This window comes from Colias croceus, chromosome 3 (genome assembly GCF_905220415.1).
Source record: "Colias croceus chromosome 3, ilColCroc2.1".
In the NCBI taxonomy this organism is placed as follows: domain Eukaryota; kingdom Metazoa; phylum Arthropoda; class Insecta; order Lepidoptera; family Pieridae; genus Colias; species Colias croceus.
In genome coordinates, this window is record NC_059539.1 from 10679726 (window position 1) to 10702282 (window position 22557).

A 22557-nucleotide genomic window follows, 5' to 3' on the forward strand; every position below is an offset into this window, starting at 1 on the left:
TCATTATCAATTTGTCATTCTGCAAGCAACATTCAACTGTTTAAAGTATTACTTACCGTCAGCAGTAGCGATTCCTCCAGACTTGCTAGTGATGATCTTCGTAGGCCAAATGTCGGGGCTGGGCTTGGGCGGAACAGGCGAGGTCTCATGCGGGTTGTCGTGGTAGTTGGTCGTGGATATCGGCACTACGGGCGGCGGCGAGTTGTTGTAGCCAGCTGCGTAGTCGTTCTCGCTTTTTATCCGTAAATCTGGAAATGAGAGGAGGTTGTTTGAGATTATTGTTATTTTAATATTGTAATACATTTGGAAATATGAATATATATTATATTGATTTAGACTAAATGCATCAGTTTTGCTAAAGGTAAGGTTCAATTGTAAAGGTAATAAAAACATTTAGCAACACAATTCGAATGAATTTCTTCTTCTTTAAAAATTATTTTAGTCTCATAGATAAAACAAATACCTAACAATTTATAGCAATTATTCTTAACAGAAGATACAGCAGTCAGCACACATACACACACATACTGTCATATATGGGAAGGAGTTTTGCCATTTCATTATAAATGCCCAGTTCTGTGACCTTACCTTCAGCGCCCTGGTCAGTTGGTAAGCGTTCCATATTTTCATCCTTAGCCGGAGCAGATCGTTCATAGCCATTGTTCTTGATCGGGTTGTTCACACTAGAGGTACAGTCGGGGGGGTTCTCTTCATATCGGGCACCAGCGCCAGGTGACGAGCGAGTATCCGGCTCGTCCGCCACACTACCACAGTGCGATGAAGATGAGCTTTGCCTGAAGACATTGATTAACATTTTAAAACACAATGTAAACGTAAATAGGATAAAGAAGGTAGCTCGAATCTGAATGGCAATGATGCGTACATACAATGTTCTTTTATTTTCTGAATAGAATTGCTATAGGGACTGAACCCCTTGCCTCACCCTATGAAGCGAATAAATTTATTGCTGATTCGTAGGATGTTTTGCTAAAGTTGCTCAAAGTAAAACACCGTCGTTTGTCTAGGAAAAAAGGCCAAGAAAGATATTTGGAAAATCGCTCGTATTGCACCTCCGCATACGGTTAAATTCTGTGTAGATTATTGTGGAATAGTTTACAAATAGATAATTCTGCTGACTTAAGATTTCCATAAAACGAAATGTCTCCTTACCTGTAATTCCTTGTAACAGGGCTGGCAGATGGCGACGGTTTCGGAGGCGGTGGTCTTCGATGCGATGACGAATGTATTGGCACGTGAGCGGGTGGTGCATACCGCCCCATCCCGCCACTGCCACCATGAATTGGTATTCCGTATTGAGTCATGATAGGTCCGAAGGATCCGCTATGAGGCTGCGGTGGCGCTGACTCCTGGACCTCGCAGTTCACACCAGCTACTGGGCTCGTCTTCACGCGGGTCTGGTGACGCTCCCCGGACTGTTGGGTCTGTTGCTTCACCCAAGCGTCTTGGGACATCTCCATGGACAGGCCTTTGACCTACAAAAATTATAATACTTGGTTGTAGACTAGCACGATAAGTTTGAAAAAGATAATTTGTACGCGATTGTATTATAGATTAAAATTATGACAATTATGTCATGTTCATTAGAACAATATTTAAAAAAATGCAATTAATGAATCAGTTATTATTTAAGAAGCGATCGCAGACTGCGCATTGCGCATTATCCAAAACAACATATTATGAGCTAATGATATAAAACCCCTAATTATCAACATAATACCCGAAATGTTACTATCTTCATTTATTATCAACCGCATTCGTTACTAATACTTAGGTCACGTTTTCCTAAAAAACTTACTTAACAAAAACCTTCATACTCATAGCCTGTTATTATGTAAATCATAAAACTCATGGTCGACTTTGGACCACCTAGTTTCCTTTCTTTGCCTTTAGGTCATTTGATACTCTATCGAGATAAGGGTAATGTTAATAACGTGTAATATTTCAGCCACTTGATATTCTTTATTATTCAACTAATATTATAAATGCGTTTTGTTGTTTTCTATTTTGATTGGTCAGACGTCTACAGATTGTGTAAACTAATATTTTTAAAAGCTTTTAAATATCGGTCTGAAATGTGAGCTTCGAAAGCGATTGAATATTTGGATCTTGTATTTACCTTTAATCAAAACAATGTTATTAATAACACTTTAGTGCTTTTGTTTAAATTGTATGAATCTTTTATATACCATCTAGCGAATACAAACGTAAATATTAACTATATTAGTAACGTCATTATATAATATTATCATTCACTTTATTTAATATAAGCTCTCTTTAAAAGTTATTCGATGCGATATCTGGTTTTGTAAGCCAGTAACGTATTTTGTGAATTAAGCGATTTATATGCTGAAAATGTTGAAATGGCCTTGGAAAGTGTTTCGAAATTATAATTACTGGTAATTAACAGCAGGTTGGGGTAGGTAGGTTTTATAGATATACATTTATTTATTCTAAGTGTTTATGCGGTCATGTAATTATATCATAGGTTCTTATTATGTATCTAATTTTATTACTGTTTACCTGTCCTGGCTTACTGACGAAAATATAGACATTAATAATAGTAATTGTTAATAGCTATTTTCTTCTTCTTCTTCTGACTTTTACATTTAAAACTAAATTATATAAGAAAAGATTGTGATGCTAATAAAAATCGTTTGGTATGTCTACTTAAAGATTAAGAACGATTCATTTTAAATAAAAAATAAAATGTAGTATCACCTAAGTCCTAAACGATTAATTAGAATAAGGCTGAATAACGTATTTCATACAATCAAAGACGCAAACTAAAAACGTAAAGGATGTTAGCAAATAAGGGTGGAAAATTGAGCCTAATATTTCTTAGACCTTCAAAAAACTGATACTAACTGAGGGAGTAAAGTTGTTGAGCTGATTAAGTAATGCTGTTGAACAATTATTGGTTACTAGCTATATTTACCGCCCGCGACTTCGCTCGCTTTGTCAAAAACCAAATAAATTATATACTAAAACCTTCCTCTTTTATTTTTATTTTTATTTTATTCATAAAAGGTACCTTACAGCTGTTGATAAGATAAATTATACTAATTACATATAAAAACGCCAATTACAAGGCACACCGATAATAGTAAAATTGTGTGACAAAAAACGGCAAATTACAAAGGTACAATAATTGTTTTCTTTTACTTTAACAAACTTAACTTAACTTTAACAAAAAATTCTTGATGAAACACAAAACATAAATGAATTAAATGTGACTTCTCGTGAACAAGCAATATCAACAATATAACATTAAAGCTGAGAAAAACAGAAATGAAATTGAGCCTGTTAAGGTAGGTGACAATGTGAGAGAATGAGTGGACGTGTAAATGAGTGTGTGTGTTAGGGTCTGCGTGTGTGTGTGTGTGTGTGAGTGTGTGTGTATTACTTATTTAAGTTATTTATAATCTGAAGAATTGCACTTTTAAATCTAGGGCGTGATAAACAAAATATATCAGCTGAGCAAAATTTATTATTATATACTTCAGGGAGTCTGAAATATGGAGAATTTTTAAGATAGTTTGTAGACGTTGACGGCACTAAGAACAAATTTTTTTGTCGAGTGCCTTGACTGGGAACCCGAAAATTTAAAGGATTCAAAATAGAGATACAGTCAAATTTATTATTTAGAATATCAAACAAGAACATTACGTCAATTAGATCTCTTCTATCCGATAACGCGTTAATATTATAATGTAGACAAGCCTGCTCATAGCTTACAGGGAAATGTTTGGATTTAAAATTTAATTTCTTAAAAAATATTTTTTGTATCTTTTCTAGCCTATTGATATAACATTTGTAGATTGGTCGCCATATTACACATGCAAACTCAAGGATACTCCGAACATATGCAAAGTATAAGACCTTTAAACATCGTATATCGTCAAAAGGTTCAGCTGTGCGCAAAACAAAACCTAAATTAGCAAATGCCTTATTTGTGACGTAGTCAATGTGGTCGTTGTACGTGAGTTTCTCGTCCAGTATCACGCCTAAATCTCTTACTGTATTAGTGGATGGAATTTTTTCGTTGCAGATTGAATATTCAAAATTTATAATATTTTTTTTATTCCTAGAGAAAGTTATTTTTTGACATTTATTTATATTAACTGATATCTTATTTATGTTATAGTAATTTGTTAATCTATTAAGGTCGTTTTGAAGTGAAAGACAATCATCTAAACTAGCTATTTTGGTAAATATCTTTTTATCGTCCGCATATAAAAGGAATTTAGAACTATGAAGGCATTTATCATATATATATAAAGCTACACTACCACTCACTCACTGACTGACTGACATCGGGTTTCTCGGAAACTACGGGGAAAGTAGGGGGGATTTTGACGTGATCGTGTAGAGGTGCTCCCAGTGACCACCGGAAAAATATAGCGATCTCGATCATCTTCGAAAACCAAGTGGACCCCTGGAGGTGCGCAAAAACGGTGGTACCTGGAGGGGGGGTGTCTGAACAAAAAATGCTCGGAACTGGTGGCGATTACCAGGGGTGGTGGAAAAATGGGGATTTTCGCGAAAACAAGATGGCCGCCGTACTTTGCCAAAATCGCCGTTTATGAATCCTTACGTCTCAAATTTGGCACACGTGCTCTGTTCGAGCCGGCGAATCGATCGGTGCCCCGTTCGAGTGGCTCCGGGCCCCTGTTTCCAACTTCCATACAACGTAAACTCCAACGGCCCGCGGAAACGGTGCGAGTTGGGTGGGGGGTCCCGGAACTAAAAATGATCACCACCCTGGGACGCTACCAGGGGGCCGTAGTGGGACGCTCGATTTTGGAATTTTTCCATTTTTGGCGCAATCATAAAAACGTAAATTTAGACGAGGTGGTGCAATGGAGAAATACACCAATGACGCATTCTTACTCGCCCAGCTCCCAGGATATCCAGAAAAATCCGAAATCTTAAACTTTCCCTCATCTCTCGAAGACGGTCAACGGCCCGCGCAAACGGTAGCAGCTACATCTGGGGTGCTCAAACTAAACTTATAGTAGACCTCGAGCAATTACCACAGATAGTGAAAAAAATTCAAAATGGCGGAAAAAATGGCCGCCGCCATACAAATTCTAAAACGGCCATCGCTGGTCCGATCGCGCTGAAACTTGGCACAGGGGCTTTAATCGAGTCGCATATTAAGTTGGCATACTCATAATCGAGTTTCCATAGCTGGTTTCCGAGTTTCATACAACGCAAAATTCGACGGCTCTCTGAAACGGCGCGAGATAGGTGGGGGGTGTAGAACAAAAAAATGATCAGGAAGATGGGGTGCTACCAGGGCAATCGAGAAATTTCAAATTGGACGCAATTTTTTTTCAAAAAATGGCCAATTTTTCAAAGCAAGATGGTGGCGCCGGTTCCGTCACGATCGGTCTGAAAATTGACTTCTGTGCTCTGATTGGCCAGATTTACAAAACTGCATACTCAGAATTTCTCTCCGACCCCCGGTTTCCATTTTCCATACATCACGTAATTCAACGGCTCTCTGAACCGGTGGCAGGTAGGTCGGGGTCGCCAAAGTAAAAAATACTTAAAAACCTGGTCCGCTTCCAGGCATATAATTTTTTTTGTTAAAAAGCGAAATTTTTTTTTTCGAAAATTTTGTATGGAAATTTCCATAGTAGGAAGGGTGATTGAATAGCAACGGCAAAGGACGGCGCCGCGGGCTGCTTGCTGCCCGCGCACCGCGCAACTTCGAGGGTTGACAGCCTCCCGGAGTAGAAAATATTTATTAACTTTTGAACTACCGCACGAGCCAAGCGAGCGAAGCGAGCGAGTCACGGCACGGCCAGCGTAAATATTCAAATAGGTAGCGAGGAGCGAAGCGACGTGCGTGTTAGGTTAACTTTTGAACTACTTACCGCACGAGCCAAGCGAGCGAAGCGAGCGAGTCGCGTCAACGGCCGGCGTAAATATTCAAATAGGTAGCGAGGAGCGAAGCGACGAGCGTGTTAGGTTAACTTTTGAACTACTTAACGAACGAGCCAAGCGAGCGAAGCGAGCGAGTCGCGTCAACGGCCGGCCTAAATATTCAAATGGGTAGCGAGGAGCGAAGCGACGAGCGTGTTAGGTTAACTTATGAACTACCTACCGCACGAGCCAAGCGAGCGAAGCGAGCGAGTTGCGGCAGCGGCCGGCCTAAATATTCAAATAGGTAGCGAGGAGCGAAGCGACGAGCGTGTTAGGTTAACTCTTGAACAGTTTATTATGAAAAGTCACTGCCCGCTATCGATAAGACGTTTAAAAAATTTACCAATATTTGAATAAGTAATTTATAAGCAGTTTAGGTAGCGAGGAGCGAAGCGACGAGCGTGTAAGGTTAACTTTTGAACTACCACACGAGCCATGCGAGCGAAGCGAGCGAGTCACGGCAGCGGCCGGCCTAAATATTCAAATAGGTAGCGAGGAGCGAAGCGACGAGCGTGTTAGGTTAACTTTTGAACTACCTATCGCACGAGCCAAGCGAGCGAAGCGAGCGAGTCGCGGCAGCGGCCGGCCTAAATATTCAAATAGGTAGCGAGGAGCGAAGCGACGAGCGTGTTAGGTTAACTCTTGAACAGTTTATTATGAAAAGTCACTGCCCGCTATCGATAAGACGTTTCAAAAATTTAACAATATTTGAATAAGTAATTTATAAGCAGTTTCGACTGACTGTAGAATCGCTGTTAGCAGATGTTACAAATGGAAAGGAAATTCGAATGCATTTTCAAATGACTGAAGATTTCTGCCCTAGGATGAGCCGCGAGCTGCTTGCAGCTCGCGCACCACGCACCCTCGAATGTGGACAGCCCCCCGGAATAGAAAATTTTGAATGGGGAATTTATAAGCATTACCGACTGACTGTAGAATCGCTGTTAGGAGATGTAACAAATGGATAGGAAATTTGAATGCATTTTCAAATGACTGTAGAATCGCTGTTAGGAGATGTAACAAATGGATAGGAAATTCGAATGCATTTTCAAATGACTGTAGAATCGCTGTTAGCAGATGTTACAAATGGAAAGGAAATTCGAATACATTTTCAAATGACTGAAGATTTCTGCCCTGGGATGCTTCGCGGGCTGCTTGCAGCCCGCGCACTACGCTCCCTCGAAGGTGGACAGCCTCCCGGAGTGGAAAATACTTGAATGGGGAATTTATAAGCATTAACGACTGACTGTAGAATCGCTGTTAGCAGATAAAAGCAAATTGACGGGGAATTTTAACGCATTTTCATATGACTGATGATTTCTGCGCTGGGATGCTTCGCGGGCTGCTTGCAGCCCGCGCACTACGCTCCCTCGAAGGTGGACAGCCTCCCGGAGTGGAAAATACTTGAATGGGGAATTTATAAGCATTACCGACTGACTGTAGAATCGCTGTTAGGAGATGTAACAAATGGATAGGAAATTTGAATGCATTTTCAAATGACTGAAGCTTTCTGCCCTGGGATGAGCCGCGAGCTGCTTGCAGCTCGCGCACCACGCACTCTCGAAAGTGAACCGCCCCCCGGAATAGAAAATATTTGAATTTGAAATTTATAAGCACTTCCGATTGACTGTGGAATCGCTGTTTGCAGACAATAGCAAATTGACGGGGAATTTTAACGCATATTCATATGACTGATGATTTCTGCCCTGGGATGCTTCGCGGGCTGCTTGCAGCCCGCGCACTACGCTCCCTCGAAGGTGGACAGCCTCCCGGAGTGGAAAATACTTGAATGGGGAATTTATAAGCATTACCGACTGACTGTAGAATCGCTGTTAGGAGATGTAACAAATGGATAGGAAATTTGAATGCATTTTCAAATGACTGAAGCTTTCTGCCCTGGGATGAGCCGCGAGCTGCTTGCAGCTCGCGCACCACGCAACCTCGAAGGTGGACAGCCCCCCGGAATAGAAAATATTTGAATGGGGCATTTATAAGCATTACCGACTGACTGTAGAATCGCTGTTAGGAGATGTAACAAATGGATAGGAAATTCGAATGCATTTTCAAATGACTGAAGATTTCTGCCCTGGGATGCTTCGCGGGCTGCTTGCAGCCCGCGCACTACGCTCCCTCGAAGGTGGACAGCCTCCCGGAGTGGAAAATACTTGAATGGGGAATTTATAAGCATTACCGACTGACTTTAGAATCGCTGTTAGCAGATGTAACAAATGGACAGAAAATTCGAATATATTTTCAAATGACTGCCCTATTGCTTCAACCCAGGGGCAAAAGGGGCTCGCGGGCTGCTTGCAGCCCGCGCACAACGCACCAGCTAGTCTATATCATAAAGATAGATATTATACAGCAAAGGTCCCATATGTGAACCCTGCGGCACACCTGACGGGATATCTACAAAGTTAGACCTATAACCACCAACTACAACGGCTTGACAACGATTTCTTATATAAGAATCTAACCATCTCAGTAGGTTTCCTTTGATATTTACATTTGAAAGCTTGCCTATTAGAACATCGTAATTTACTCTGTCAAATGCCTTCTCAAAGTCTGTATAAATTACATCAACTTGTACGTTGTCATTCATATTAGTGTTAAGATAGTGGGTGAAATCCAATAAATTTGTTAAGACATTACGTGATTTTATAAAACCGTGTTGATTATATGGAATGTAATTCAGAGCATGTGTGTAAATACTTTTGTAGACGAGTTTTTCAAGCAATTTTGAGAATATGTTAAGCAATGAAATACCCCTATAGTTTGTTATTTCTAATCTAGAATTCTTTTTATGAATCGGTACAATTAAGGCTTCTTTCCAACGTTTCGGGAAAACTCCTTCGGTGACTGAACGTTTAAATAATATTTTTAAAGGTAAAAGAAGACCGGACTGACATTTCTTTACGAATATAGCTGGTATACCATCTGAACCAGCGCCTTTTTTAACATCTAAATCCTTCAGTAGTTTTTTTATTTCTCCATCATTACAAGGTATAGTGTGTAAGCAGTCAGTTACATCAGAATCATAGGCATTAGGCGTTACGCTGGAGGAGATAGTCCTTTGAAACACGCTATGAAAATATTCGTTGAAAGCATTACAAATATCACTACCGTTTGTGAGAACGCGTCCATTATAATTCATGTTGGATGGTAAATTAGAATTCTTACGTTTGCTGTTAATATACGTCCAAAATTCCTTTGGATCCTTAATGATGCTGTCTTGACAACGTGATAAATAGTTAGAATGACATTCGTCCTGTAAGTTTTTAACTCTTTTTCTCAGTAGAGAAAAGGATGCGTAGTCATTAGGGTTTTTGAAAATTTTCCATCGACTGTGAAATTTAGATTTCTCTTTAATTGCATTAATGAGAGCCGGCGTGTACCACTTAGGGTAATGGCGTCGAGAAGATATCTTTATGCATGGGACAAAAGTATCGATTAGGGTATTTATCTTGCTGTAAAATATGTCCACGCATTCGTCCAAAGAACCTGTTGATAAAAGTTCATACCAATTTATTTTGTTCAATTCAGAATTTATGGCATCATAGTCTGCTCTATAAAATTTTCTCAGCTTAGGAAACACAGGTCGCAATTCTTTAAAACATATATCTTTTACACAAATAATCAATGGGCTATGAAATTTATCGATATTTACGAGTGCATCGGAACATGCCGTGCAGTCGACAGAAACATTCGAGAAGACAAGATCAAGAGTATTGCCACAGTGGTTCTGTGTGACGTTAAACTGCTGGGCCCCCAATAAATTTATAGTATCGAGCAGATCTAATGCAGATTCTAGTAAATTTGAATTACATTTGAACATTTACACTTGAATCACTCTATCTATTAAAAAAAACGCATTAACATCAGTTGCGTAGTTTTAAAGATTTAAGCATACAAAGGGACATAGGGACAGAGAAAGCGACTTTGTTTTCCTCACTATGAAGTGATTCCCTAATCTACTTTTGAATAAATCCATCACTTACATGTCATTGGACTATAACTTTAGTTATTTTTAACAACAAGATCGTTTAACCGAATACACAATATACACCTTATTTTATGGGTCCATACCTATTAATGTTACTTCTACATCTAGCAGTCTACAATCTATCGGTATATCTTTGTATACGTACACACCTCTAAACTATGCATAAGTTAGTAGCTGACCTGTAAATTCTCGCCGCTCTTAAGAAAGCTGGAGAGGGCATCCTGACTGACGTGCACCTCGCCCTTATACATGAACTCCAGGAGGGCCTGCATGTTGTCCGCCGTGGTGGCTTCGAGAATGACGTAGCAGGCGCCCGCATGGCTAGGCGGGGCTGTGTCGAATAGCTCTTGGAAGTGCTTACTGCAAGCTGCCAGGATAACCTTGTGTGCTTTGAACTGGCGACCTGGAACAAGGAATTGTTTGATAAATACTTGACCCTTTAGTTCAACTTCAGTAAAAATATGTTATAATAAAGATTAAAGACTATACGACATGTTCCGAGATTTAGTAGTTCCGTGGTATCCCTAGGGATTTCACGAAATCTCTGATATCCTCAGTTCCTTGCGAATTGCGAAATATTTATTATAATTATGAGATTCTATAATTTGATTATAATTAAAACGTACGAAATTAGGATGGATAAAGTTATTATTAATCTTTCATGCAAAAAGGGGGCTCGGGTTGGTGTGAAATATGGCAGATTATATAGATTATAGCCTGGATTATCAACTAGGCTTCTTTTCATACATAAACCACTAGTTGAATACTAGTCCATTGAATGAGTCCCTCCAAGGGGGGTCTAGAGTGCGTGAGTTAGTAACGTAAGATGTTTCTTCGGAAACATGTCAAGAGTCCCTAGGTAATAAACATACTAAAACCCCGGAACACTAGGGGGAGCCCCGGAGTGGGGGGAGGGGGAAAAAGGTCATTTTTTTTTCATTTTTCGCTTAAATCTCAAAAACGGTACATGTTAGAGAAAAACTTTCAAGGAAAAGTTGAAAGGCCATAAAATTATCTACAAGTTGTACCTAAATCAATTTTTTCTATTCGCAGCCGTTTTCGAGCTACATCCCATGAAATGTGAAAAATTCGAAAGCTTTTTATTTTACCTAACTACTCTAATAAATTCAATACCTGCTAAACGCCTCCATGGTGGAATCTGTTTTTTTTATCAATGATAGACCTAATTATGAGCAATCTATCTGTACCGGTCACAAGTTGCACTTTTGAGTTTTTTGGAAGAAAAAAAAAAGGTCAAGTTCAGTAACTCAAACTACCCTAATATAATATTTTGACAATCGATTCCTCCTAAAGGCTTCCATGGAGGAATGTGTTTATTTTACCAATCATAGACCTAATTAAGAGCAATCTATCAGTACCGGTCACAAGTTGCACATTTGAGTTTTTTGGAAGAAAAAAAATAAAAAGTTCAAGTATCGTAACTACCCTAATAAAATTCAATTCCCCGTAAAGGCCTCCGTGGTGGAATCTGGTATTTTTATCAATGATAGACCTAATTATGAGCAATCCATCTGTACCGGTCACAAGTTGCACTTTTGAGTTTTTTGGAAGAAAAAAATAAAAAGATCAAGTTCAGTAACTCAAACTACCCTAATATAATATTTTGACAATCGATTCCTCCTAAAGGCTTCCATGGAGGAATGTGTTTATTTTTCCAATTACAGACCTAATTAAGAGCAATCTATCAATACCGGTCACAAGTTGCACATTTGAGTTTTTTGGAAGAAAAAAAATAAAAAGATCAAGTTCAGTAACTCAAACTACCCTAATATAATATTTTGACAATCGATTCCTCCTAAAGGCTTCCATGGAGGAATGTGTTTATTTTACCAATTATAGACCTAATTAAGAGCAATCTATCAGTACCGGTCACAAGTTGCACATTTGAGTTTTTTGGAAGAAAAAAAATAAAAAGTTCAAGTATCTTCATAATAAAGGGGGGCACTGAAAAACAGCGCTGGCAACGTTCCTGAACGTTGCAGCATATGCTGAGCTGTCTCCTTTTTGTCAGGATCGTATGACACACTTCAATAAAATCTTCAATAAAATTGTTTTGCTTTTTTTTATGTTATTAATTTTATGTTTTATGTGTGTGTGTTGTGCTGTCCTTGATAAATAAATGTTTCTTTTCTTTTCTTTCTTTTCTTTATCGTAACTACCCTAATAAAATTCAATTCCCCGTAAAGGCCTCCGTGGTGGAGTCTGGTATTTTTATCAATGATAGACCTAATTATGAGCAATCTATCTGTACCGGTCAAAAGTTGCACTTTTGAGTTTTTTGGAAGAAAAAAATAAAAAGATCAAGTTCAGTAACTCAAACTACCCTAATATAATATTTTGACAATCGATTCCTCCTAAAGGCCATCCATGGAGGAATGTGTTTATTTTACCAATTATAGACCTAATTAAGAGCAATCTATCAGTACCGGTCACAAGTTGCACATTTGAGTTTTTTTGGAAGAAAGAAATATTTTTTGATCGTATGGGGAAATTGTTTGAGCCAAAATAATTTTTTTACTGCATGTAACTCGGAAACTTTAGGATATAGGAAAAATTGATTTAGGTACAACTTGTAGATAATTTTATGGCCTTTCAACTTTTCCTTGAAAGTTTTTCTCTAACATGTACCGTTTTTGAGATTTAAGCGAAAAATGAAAAAAAAATGACCTTTTTCCCCCTCCCCCCACTCCGGGGCTCCCCCTAGTGTTCCGGGGTTTTAGTATGTTTATTACCTAGGGACTCTTGACATGTTTCCGAAGAAACATCTTACGTTACTAACTCACGCACTCTAGAACTTTTTATTCAATGGACTATACGTAGAGTGTTTTGTTTATAAAACCTGGAAGTCAAAAAACTCAAAACGCATAAATAACAAAAATGACTACGAATAGGTAGGTAGATGGGTACGTAGGTATGTATAGGTATTTCGATTCGAATTAATTTATATAAAACTAGCGGTCCGCCCCGGCTTCGCCCGTGGTACATGTTTACGTTTTCTCTACATAAGAACCATCCTCGTACTTCAAGGAATATAATAAAAAAAGAATTATCGAAATCGGTTCAGCCGTTCTCGAGTTATGCGCTTACCAACATATTTTGCGATTCATTTTTAGGGTTCCGTAGCCAAAATGGCAAAAACGGAACCCTTATAGTTTCGTCATGTCCGTCTGTCCGTCTGTCCGTCTGTCCGTCTGTCACAGCCGATTTACTCGGAAACTATAAGTACTACAGTGATGAAATTTGATGGGAATATGTGTTGTATGAACCGCTACAAAAATATGACACTAAATAGTAAAAAAAAGAATTGGGGGTGGGGCCCCCCATACATGTAACTGAGGGATGAAATTTTTTTTTTCGATGTACATACCCGTGTGGGGTATCAATGGAAAGGTCTTTTAAAATGATATAAAGTTTTCTAAAAAACATTTTTCTTAAAGTGAACGGTTTTTGAGATATCAGCTCTCAAAGTCGTAAAAAGTATGTCCCCCCCCCTCTATTTTTATAACTACGGGGTATAAAATTCTAAAAAAAATAGAGGTGATGCATGCTAATTAACTCTTTCAACGATTTTTGGTTTGATCAAAGTATCTCTTATAGTTTTTGAGATAGGTTGATTTAACTGTAATTTATTATATTTGCTGCTACGGAACCCTTTGTGCGCGAGCCCGACTCGCACTTGGCCGGTTTAATATTATATATAAGAAGATTTCAATAATATCAAACTCCAGTTCAATATTCAAAAATATGGAAATGCCAGGTCAAAATTTGGCGACAAATAAACCCATATTATAATATTATAGTGTACTATTATTATAATTTTGTAGAATTTAGTAATAAATACACAACTTAATTGCACATTACCCAACGTAGGAACGCATAAAACCTTGAACATTAATTACCACTGTTTACGTACCTATTTACATTTAAATTATTGGTAATAACAATTAGGCAATGTATTTAAAACTAAAGATATCGCCCTAAAGATTATGGTATCAATTATTTGTTCCTTTACCCTTTTATAGGAACTAACATAATGGGTATCACTAATATTATAAATTGGGTTTTTTATTACGATTGAACTCAAAAATTACACTAGCAGAGAATCTACTTTCCCTCAGCTCAATTGACAAGGAGCTTTTTAAGCCGAGATATAAATCGAAAAAAGTAGCCTTATGTAAAATGACTCTAAACGACGTGACCGAGGGAAAACCAAACACACTTCGCACTAATTAGTAAGGATTTACTTTGGTACCAAGTCCGAAAAATCATCCGCCGATAGTCGGTACGCTAATGTTACGGATGTATAGTTGTCCCTCCAGAGATACAGCATAGGGTTAGGGATTACCCTCGTCCCCTCGACATGTAACTCCGTAATAATTAATATATTATGCTGCAAGGATATTCCTATAGTACGTCAAAAGCACGAGAACTGCGTATAATCTACATGTATTATATTAATACGCATTGTATTTTAGCATGTACCCTCCGTTTTACAAGAATAAATGATGCATAACGTATCGTAAATTCGTAACTCTTCCCTATTTAAAAGTGCGATCATTGATAAATATTAAGTGACTCCATAAAAGTGGTGATTATTGTACTCTTCTTACGAGAAAAACATTCGTTTGATTGGTAGGTAACAGTTTAAACCTTAATTGAAAAGATGTAAAATTAACTGAAAATTAAATGACAAAGTATGAAGTTCTTTCATGAACCGTTATCCGGTTCAAAGACAAGGAGGTAACGAATCGGGTGAAGCAACACAGTATGAAGCCCTTAATTCTTACGTCTATAACCTTACCAATCGTCATACAATAATACATGCAATGATAACACTGGTACATCTGTTCGTGACGTAATACCTGCCGAATAGCGCGGAACACAGTGTAACCTTGGACCTACGGAGTGTTAAGCCGACTATACTAATGCGATTTGACGGTTGAAGGCGACTTTTCGAACGCATAAATCGAAAATGTGTGGATACGCATAATACATATCATACTAATCTTTACCTGAATAGGTAGAAAACAGTAAAAATATTATTAAATAGAGCACGCTTCACGTGGTATCTAAATAAAATATGAAACTATTATAGGCCAAAGTAATAGTAGTAGTAGTATAAGTACAAAGCCAAAGTTAATTCATATAGGTAAATAAACTTAAGTAAAACCATTGTTTTGGAACGAAAGGAGAGACAGGAAAGGGTTAGAAGTGTCCTTGATACATTAATTATTCATACACAATACAAATGTTGTTGATGTTTCGATTTACATAACATTATTTTATAGGTTAAGATAATGTAACTTTACATAATTGTTTTGATATGAACTAAATATTTATGTGAGGAAGTCAGTTGTGGCGATAATAATTTATTAATGATAATAATAAACAAATCGTTTCTAATGAAGTGAATCAAGGAAATTTCCTCTTATGTTGTAGGGTGAGGTGGGCAAATTTTACAGATCGATGATTTTGCAGATAAACGATAAATTGGTGAATAAGCCTGATGATCGCTACCAAAGGGTATTTATTTTGCGATTATTGGACAAGACGAATTAAGGCATTTAGTATGAGTCGTTTAAAATACACGTTATTTATTCTGCTTTACTAGGTATCTGAAAAACTACTTAAAGGATTTTAAAGAAATTCAGAAAACTACATTATTCCTGCGAGACGTAGGCTATATTTTTCTGTTGTTTTATCCGGGTCACTTATTTAAAAGGTGGGTGGCTTGATGGTACTTTAAGTAAACTAGTTAAATAAAAGTTAATGAATTTAAAACATACGTTTACCTTCATTCCTTGATATTAATGTAACTTATAGAATATTGGTTTAAGATCTGCATTAAATTAAATTTTTATAAATTGCTATAGTCTCTAGTGTGTAAACGGCCTAAACGAGCGATATGCAAGTATTCCGCTTCTAGCCACGTACTTGTATTCAATACACGGGCTGTTAAGGACAAATACCTATTTCCTTCTACAGTTAATAACTATTTATCATGCGATTTATGGTCAAATTTTCTTTTACGCATGAGGATGTAGAAACAGTTCTAATTAGCGAATACCTATTGTTATAACGTCATCCAAAATAGCAATAATTGTAAAATAACAATTAAACTACATATTCCTTGCTATTAAACCATTCAAAGATAATTTAATAATAATTATTTGATAATTTTCTGACGCATAACATCTAAAATTTTCCCCAATTTCAGACTAAATTACAACAGATAATAACCGTGTTAAATGCAAATAAATTAAAACAATAATGTAAGAAGTGCACACATTTAAAACAGACAGTCAATCCCGATTCCTGTTCAGATTATAATTTATAACCCCTTATTATTCGATATTATTTACGAGTTGTTAGTACATGCTCTGCTACGCGGTTTCAAACATATCATGACTCAAACTCTAGAGGCAAGTGCTGATTTACACAGGGTCAGTAACTGACTACAAATTCGAGGCAAATCAGTGCTGACCCGAAAAAACCCTGTGTAAACAGATTTGAAGTCAGTACAGAGGCTTGAAGTCAATGCAGTCGCGGCGCCGAAATTGGCGCTGCGACTGACTTGTCTACTGACCCTGTGTAAATCAGCACTTACTTTTATTTATCGTATAGTACAATGCAATTTACTACAATATGCAAGGCAGAGACTGGAATTAAAGAATGATGAACTGATCAACATTGATAAGTACTCATATAGTTAAAACTTAAATTAATATAGATCCAAAATATTGCGTAGCTGTTCTAACTTCGATCTGAACATCATACAGGCCGTCAGTTGATCAGGGTCTTGTAATATTAAACTAATTGGCTGCATGCTGCAATCATAATACGATGAGCTTTTGCTATGGAAATTAATCATCAAGAGTTAAAATTAATCATAAAACTCAAAATTTGTAGAACGTTTACATTTAGTGTTTAAAATTGCGTCCCAAACTTGTCGAATTTCGTAAAACTACAATAAAACTTTCGCATATTCTGTCGTATAGAAAGTATAAAAATCATAAACTATATTACACAAATATTTCCAATAAGTTAAATTTATTCCAACAACAATTATATTCGATTCAAATCAATGAATTCGCTCCACAAAACGACGTATACCAACATAAATAATTTTGCACGTAATCCTTGATAGAATTTCTTATTTATTGCAGAAATTAGAATAATGGCCGTGTTTTTATGCAGGAAACGAAAGATTGATATATTTTTTACTTCCAGACCTTGTTTCATGGCACCTTTTGTAAATGTCAATAACCTTTGGACCTTTCGTTCAGACGGAAGTTAGAATTTATCAAATAAATATTTTAGCGTATTATTCTCCGCCAATCAAAGTTCATTCATGATGCAAATCTTTATTTATTGCCAATTTGCTATGCGAATGTGCTTGATTTCTGTGTATTGAGTACCTATGATATATTTAAATTATAAGAATCGCAATGAATAAGTAGATAGAAACGTTATGAATTGCAAACTTTCCGTCGTTTATGGGAACATCAGTCTTAAATGCAAAGGTCTTAATTTTTAATTGCTCAAACCTATTTTAAACTAAAAAATTGTATTCTATAGGGTTTTTAAATTCAACGCTTTTTGACTTAACTAACGAGTACAAGAAAACAGTCATTTACATAAAAACTACATTGAAAGTATTAAGTAACGAAATATCAATACAAAGTGTTATTAACAATCACGTGTAGGAACACGTGAGTAGTGTAGTGAGGACACCACTTCTTGATACTTGCGTTGATTTAAATCCAAAGAAACACTAGCTCGGTAATAAGTATTTCTAGTACTTTCTTATAATATTACGTTTATTTAGTATATTTGAAACTAGGTAATGCTTTTGATATAATATTATTCATAGGTATTCTACATAATATGATGTATCATCATCATCATCAGCCCATATACGTTCCCACTGCTGGGACACGGGCCTCCTGTGAGGGTACTGCAGGCCATAATCCACCACGCTGGCCAAGTGCGTGTTGGCGGATGACACATGTCGTCGAACTTTTTAATTCTTCGACATGTCGGTTTCCTTACGATGTTTTCCTTCACCGTTCGAGCAGTGGTGATGTTACAACATGCGCAGATAAATTGAAAAATCAATTTATTTCCTGCGCGCTCGCCTGGTCTCAAACCACGGACTTATCGATTCGAAGTCCGAGGTCTCACCACTGAGCCACCACTGCTCTATAATATCTATGATATGATGTATCATGACAATAAAACCTATAAATTTCAGCCGTAAATCAATTAAAATGACTTACGTATGTATTTATATTCTTATTCATTCACGAAAAATTAGATTATATCAAATAATAAATCAATACAATAAATATATTTTACGGGAAAAATACTATTATTAATACCGATAAAATGTGCGATAAAAAAATTGACTGTAAACAACAATTATGTATTTATTTCAATTTTCAAAATTTCTAAAGGAAACAAACACGTTTATTGTACCTCTTTGTTGATAATAAATTCCAATTTAAAGTATAGTTTAAATTTTTTATATGAAGACACCGAATATTAGGTAATGAACTTTTTCAAGTTCACAATATCCGAAAATTGAAAAATTTAACTGCTAACAAGAGAAGCCTCGTAAATTGATGAAATTTATCAAAATTTATCAGTTTACTAGCTTACCGCCCGCGGCTTCGCCCGCTTTCTCAAACGATTTGAGATTTAAACTATCCTATCTCTCAAGTTGGATCAAACTGCATATGGTGTGCGAATTTTATTATAATCGGTTAAGTGGTTTGGGAGTCCATTGAGGACAAACATTGTGACACGAGATTTATATATATTAAGATAAAGTTCAAAAAAATCTAGACTGACTTAAGTTTACGCAAGTGACAATCACGTTAAGCTTATATATAACAATTACAGGTAAAAAACGTGCATATAACGACCTAATAAACGATAAAAAAATAATAAAATTCAAATATAAAATCCAAAGGTCTTATTCAAGGCTTCGGCTTGACCTAGAATAGTCACACAGTTATTTTTAATTGGCGTTTAGAATCACGTGTGTAGTATAATTGTATACAAAATTTTATTTCCTCATAATAATAATATTTTTTTTTTGCATAATGTATTATAGGCGTTATATTAATTTTTTTAACAATTTCATTATTTCGTTGATTTATTCATAACTTTTTTGTGCATAAATATTTAATAATATTAATTAAGTATCATTTTTTTCAATCTGGCTAAATTTTTTTTTTCTTAAAAATTTTAACATTAAAATTTTGCAATTAATCTCAGTAATAAAAAATCTATCAATTACCAATTATTAAGTTTATCTATTACATAATAAACTGTTGTAAAATTTTAGTCCACCACATACATCGTTACAGTAAGTATTTTAAATTTTTAATCTATTTGTATAAAAATGAAATCCGTTAGGTACGCGTTGTCACGGCATCACGTGTGAACGTCTGAACCGATCTCGCTAATTCTTTTTTTATTAAATTCCTAGAAGTACGAGGATGGTTCATATGTGGAGAAAACGTAAATATATACCACGGGCGAAGCCGGGGCGGACCGCTAGTTAAATATAATTATAAATCTCATAAAAAATATTCAAGCATTTTCATGTGTCACAAAATCTTACGCCCCTTATCTCCTAATTAATAACCAAAAAACCTTTATAAATATTTAAAAAAATACGCATAATTCAGAAGATGTCCTTGCGTTATGCGTCTTTTTATTTAAACGCATCTTCTAACATTGCACCACCAATGAGGAAATGGTATGACATTGGTCACAGCTTGCAACATCGACATTGACCCCATTTAGAGACCTACTAACTTTTATCTAACAGTTATTTATGTTACGATATGAGTATTACCCATTTATATGTATAATGTCTTCAAAACACAACGTTAGAGGACCGTTTGTAGACCTTCATTTGTCATGTGTACTGTAAAGTCTTAATAGTTAATATGGTATCGATGTTTTTGTTAGGTATCGGTCTATCGGTATGAAAAACGAATATGAACGTTAAATATCAGAAACATTTAATGCTTTTTTAGGCTATACCCACAGGCTATACCTAATTTTTATATGGTTACACAAGGAAAAAAAATATAACCTAACACGATACGCACTTGACCATTTTTTTTAAACAAAAATAGATGTTTCACTGGAATAATTTTATTAAAACACTAGCTTCCGCCCGCGTCTCCGTCCGCGCGGATGTCGATCTTCGCGTGGATGGTTATTTCTCCATTTTGAGTACCTCTGTCAATAACATCTTATAAATATCTATTGGACCCAATTCCCAAATACGGCTAGGCCTATAATAATACGCAACGTGTGTTCGCGGTTCTACGGAACAACGTCTATGGATAAAACTGAAAAATTAAGATTAATTTTTTTCTACGTATTTTTCCAGGATAAAAAGTATCCTATTTTACGCCCAGGATAATAAGGTATAATTATACCAAGTTTCATCGAAATCGAACCGCTAGTTTTCACGTGATGCCTTCACATACAGACAGACAGACAGACAGACAGACAGACAGACAGACAGACAGACAAAAATTTTTTTAATCACATATTTGGGTTTGGTATCGATCCAGTAACACCCCCTGCTATTCATTTTTTCAATATTTTCAATGTATATGTATAGATTCTACATGCATAATATTCGCATTTTATATCTAAAATTAATATTCATGACCTTTAATAATAATTTGGTCAACTAATGCAATCCTATAACCGCATTGTAATCAAAACTGTGTCCTTCACGCATAATAATGACATTAAATTCAAAACCAACAGCCCTATTGTAATCTATACAAGTTGAATAATACGACAAAACTAACTTATGTTTAATAGACAGACGTGTATTTAGGACAGAGAATTTATTAAATGTTTATAATATGGTAACAAGATTTTGATGGCAAAATATCAGAAACATTTAAAAATAGTTAAAATTGAACAATATTTAATATATGGTTCATTATTATTCATAATTGCTAATTGGATTACCTATTTATTAAATTACACAATTCAAAATTAACGCATTTCAATTACGTTATTAAACGAAAAGGGAACAAAGGGACCCTCTGTTTGAACCGTATCACTACATAGAAAAGAAAATAAAGAAAGAAGTTCTCAGCCTGAATCCTAGATAAACTACAAACCAAACAACCACCTGCATACCAGCATAGGTATACGTCCCCTTTCCAACGAAGTTAAAACTCGAATTTGCCCTAAAATCCTCACCCACCCTGAAATGCGGGGCGCAGTCGCAAGCAAAATCTAGTTTATGTAAGTTATTGATCACATAGGCTGTACAATGTATATATAGATCTCAACATTGAACAGGATGCAAGTGTAGGCGAGGGGAGGGGGGTCTAACCCCGTTTTCAGCGCACTCACACCTTGACAAACGTGAACAAATCCCTGTAGGGTTGGCACTGCTTTGTAAGTACATATACACTTATATTATGTATCTGTAAAGTATATGTCTTATTTACGTAAAGTGATAAAACAAATACATGAAATCCACGGGCTTAAGCCAGGTTATTTACCTGAGCGAAAATAATTAGTGTACTCTGCAAATGTTAGCACGTTTTACCGTTGCTTGAAGAATATTATAACTAAAACTAGATTTTCGCGCATAGCTTTTCCCGCTTTGCAGAAAATTTTACAAATTATATACAAAAAACTTTCTCAAGAACCACTAAAACAAACCCATCAAAATCTGTTGCGTAATTTTAAAGATCTAAGCATGAGACGGCGAAAAGTAACTGTTTTATGTAGTGATGGACGTCATACTTTAATGCAACACAGGTGTGTTTATTAAATCCACAATCACGACAGTAAAAGAGAGTACTATCGCGCCCTGAAATTCAACATGGAAACTCAAAACTAAAGTATCGACAGCCCTATTTACAGGCGTCTGTGTGCCGCCCAATTTCAAGGTCGGCGTGGGTGGCACCGAGTGAGACAGCAGATCCCGAAGTGCAGGAAAATCGATCTTGCACGAGCCCAGCTCCTGAAACTAGGTGAAGCATGCCCTTCCAACGGAAAAGCGACGGTACTTCACTTTCCTTGTGAACCCTGACATTTTGTACGTACATTGTACCTACTTATGTATTTGCGCTCCGTCGATCGTTAGATCAATATGCTGTTAGATATTATGGTTGTAAATTGATTGTGATTCGTTCATAGAGTCTATTTTATAATTAGAAGCAATGATTAAATCTATATGATACTGGAATTTTGAAGTTAGTTCACTGATACTGTACATCTTCTGTACATTTTGTAATAACAGGTAATGACACATAATAATTTGTTATTGCAAAAAATTACACATACACACAATATGATTAACACTCATTGTGATACTATTTTCAAGCACGGTCAAACAAAGGAAAACCACCTTAATATAACGTCTACGCAAAAGTCTATTCACTATTACCTATCCTATTATTATATCCATTTTGTGATGTTACACAATAAGTCTTGTTACACATTGTATTACGTCACAACACCTGTACATTTCTATGCCTGGAGTCTAGCTAAAATTATTACGTCCATTCTAAATATCG

General features: G+C 36.3%; 1 protein-coding gene across 3 annotated transcripts in view; it reads right to left on the reverse strand.

The window, feature by feature from the left end:
• LOC123705950 (zinc finger protein chinmo-like) overlaps window positions 1-22557 on the reverse strand; it is a 61049-nt gene that overhangs the window by 4655 nt on the left and 33837 nt on the right. For all 3 annotated transcript variants that reach the window (XM_045655070.1, XM_045655071.1, XM_045655069.1), the window contains exons 3-6: window positions 10135-10358; window positions 1171-1493; window positions 589-794; window positions 57-248 (exon numbers count right to left, since the gene is read on the reverse strand). In XM_045655070.1, coding sequence (XP_045511026.1) covers window positions 57-248; window positions 589-794; window positions 1171-1493; window positions 10135-10358 — 945 coding nt within the window. The remainder of the gene's footprint in view (window positions 1-56; window positions 249-588; window positions 795-1170; window positions 1494-10134; window positions 10359-22557) is intronic.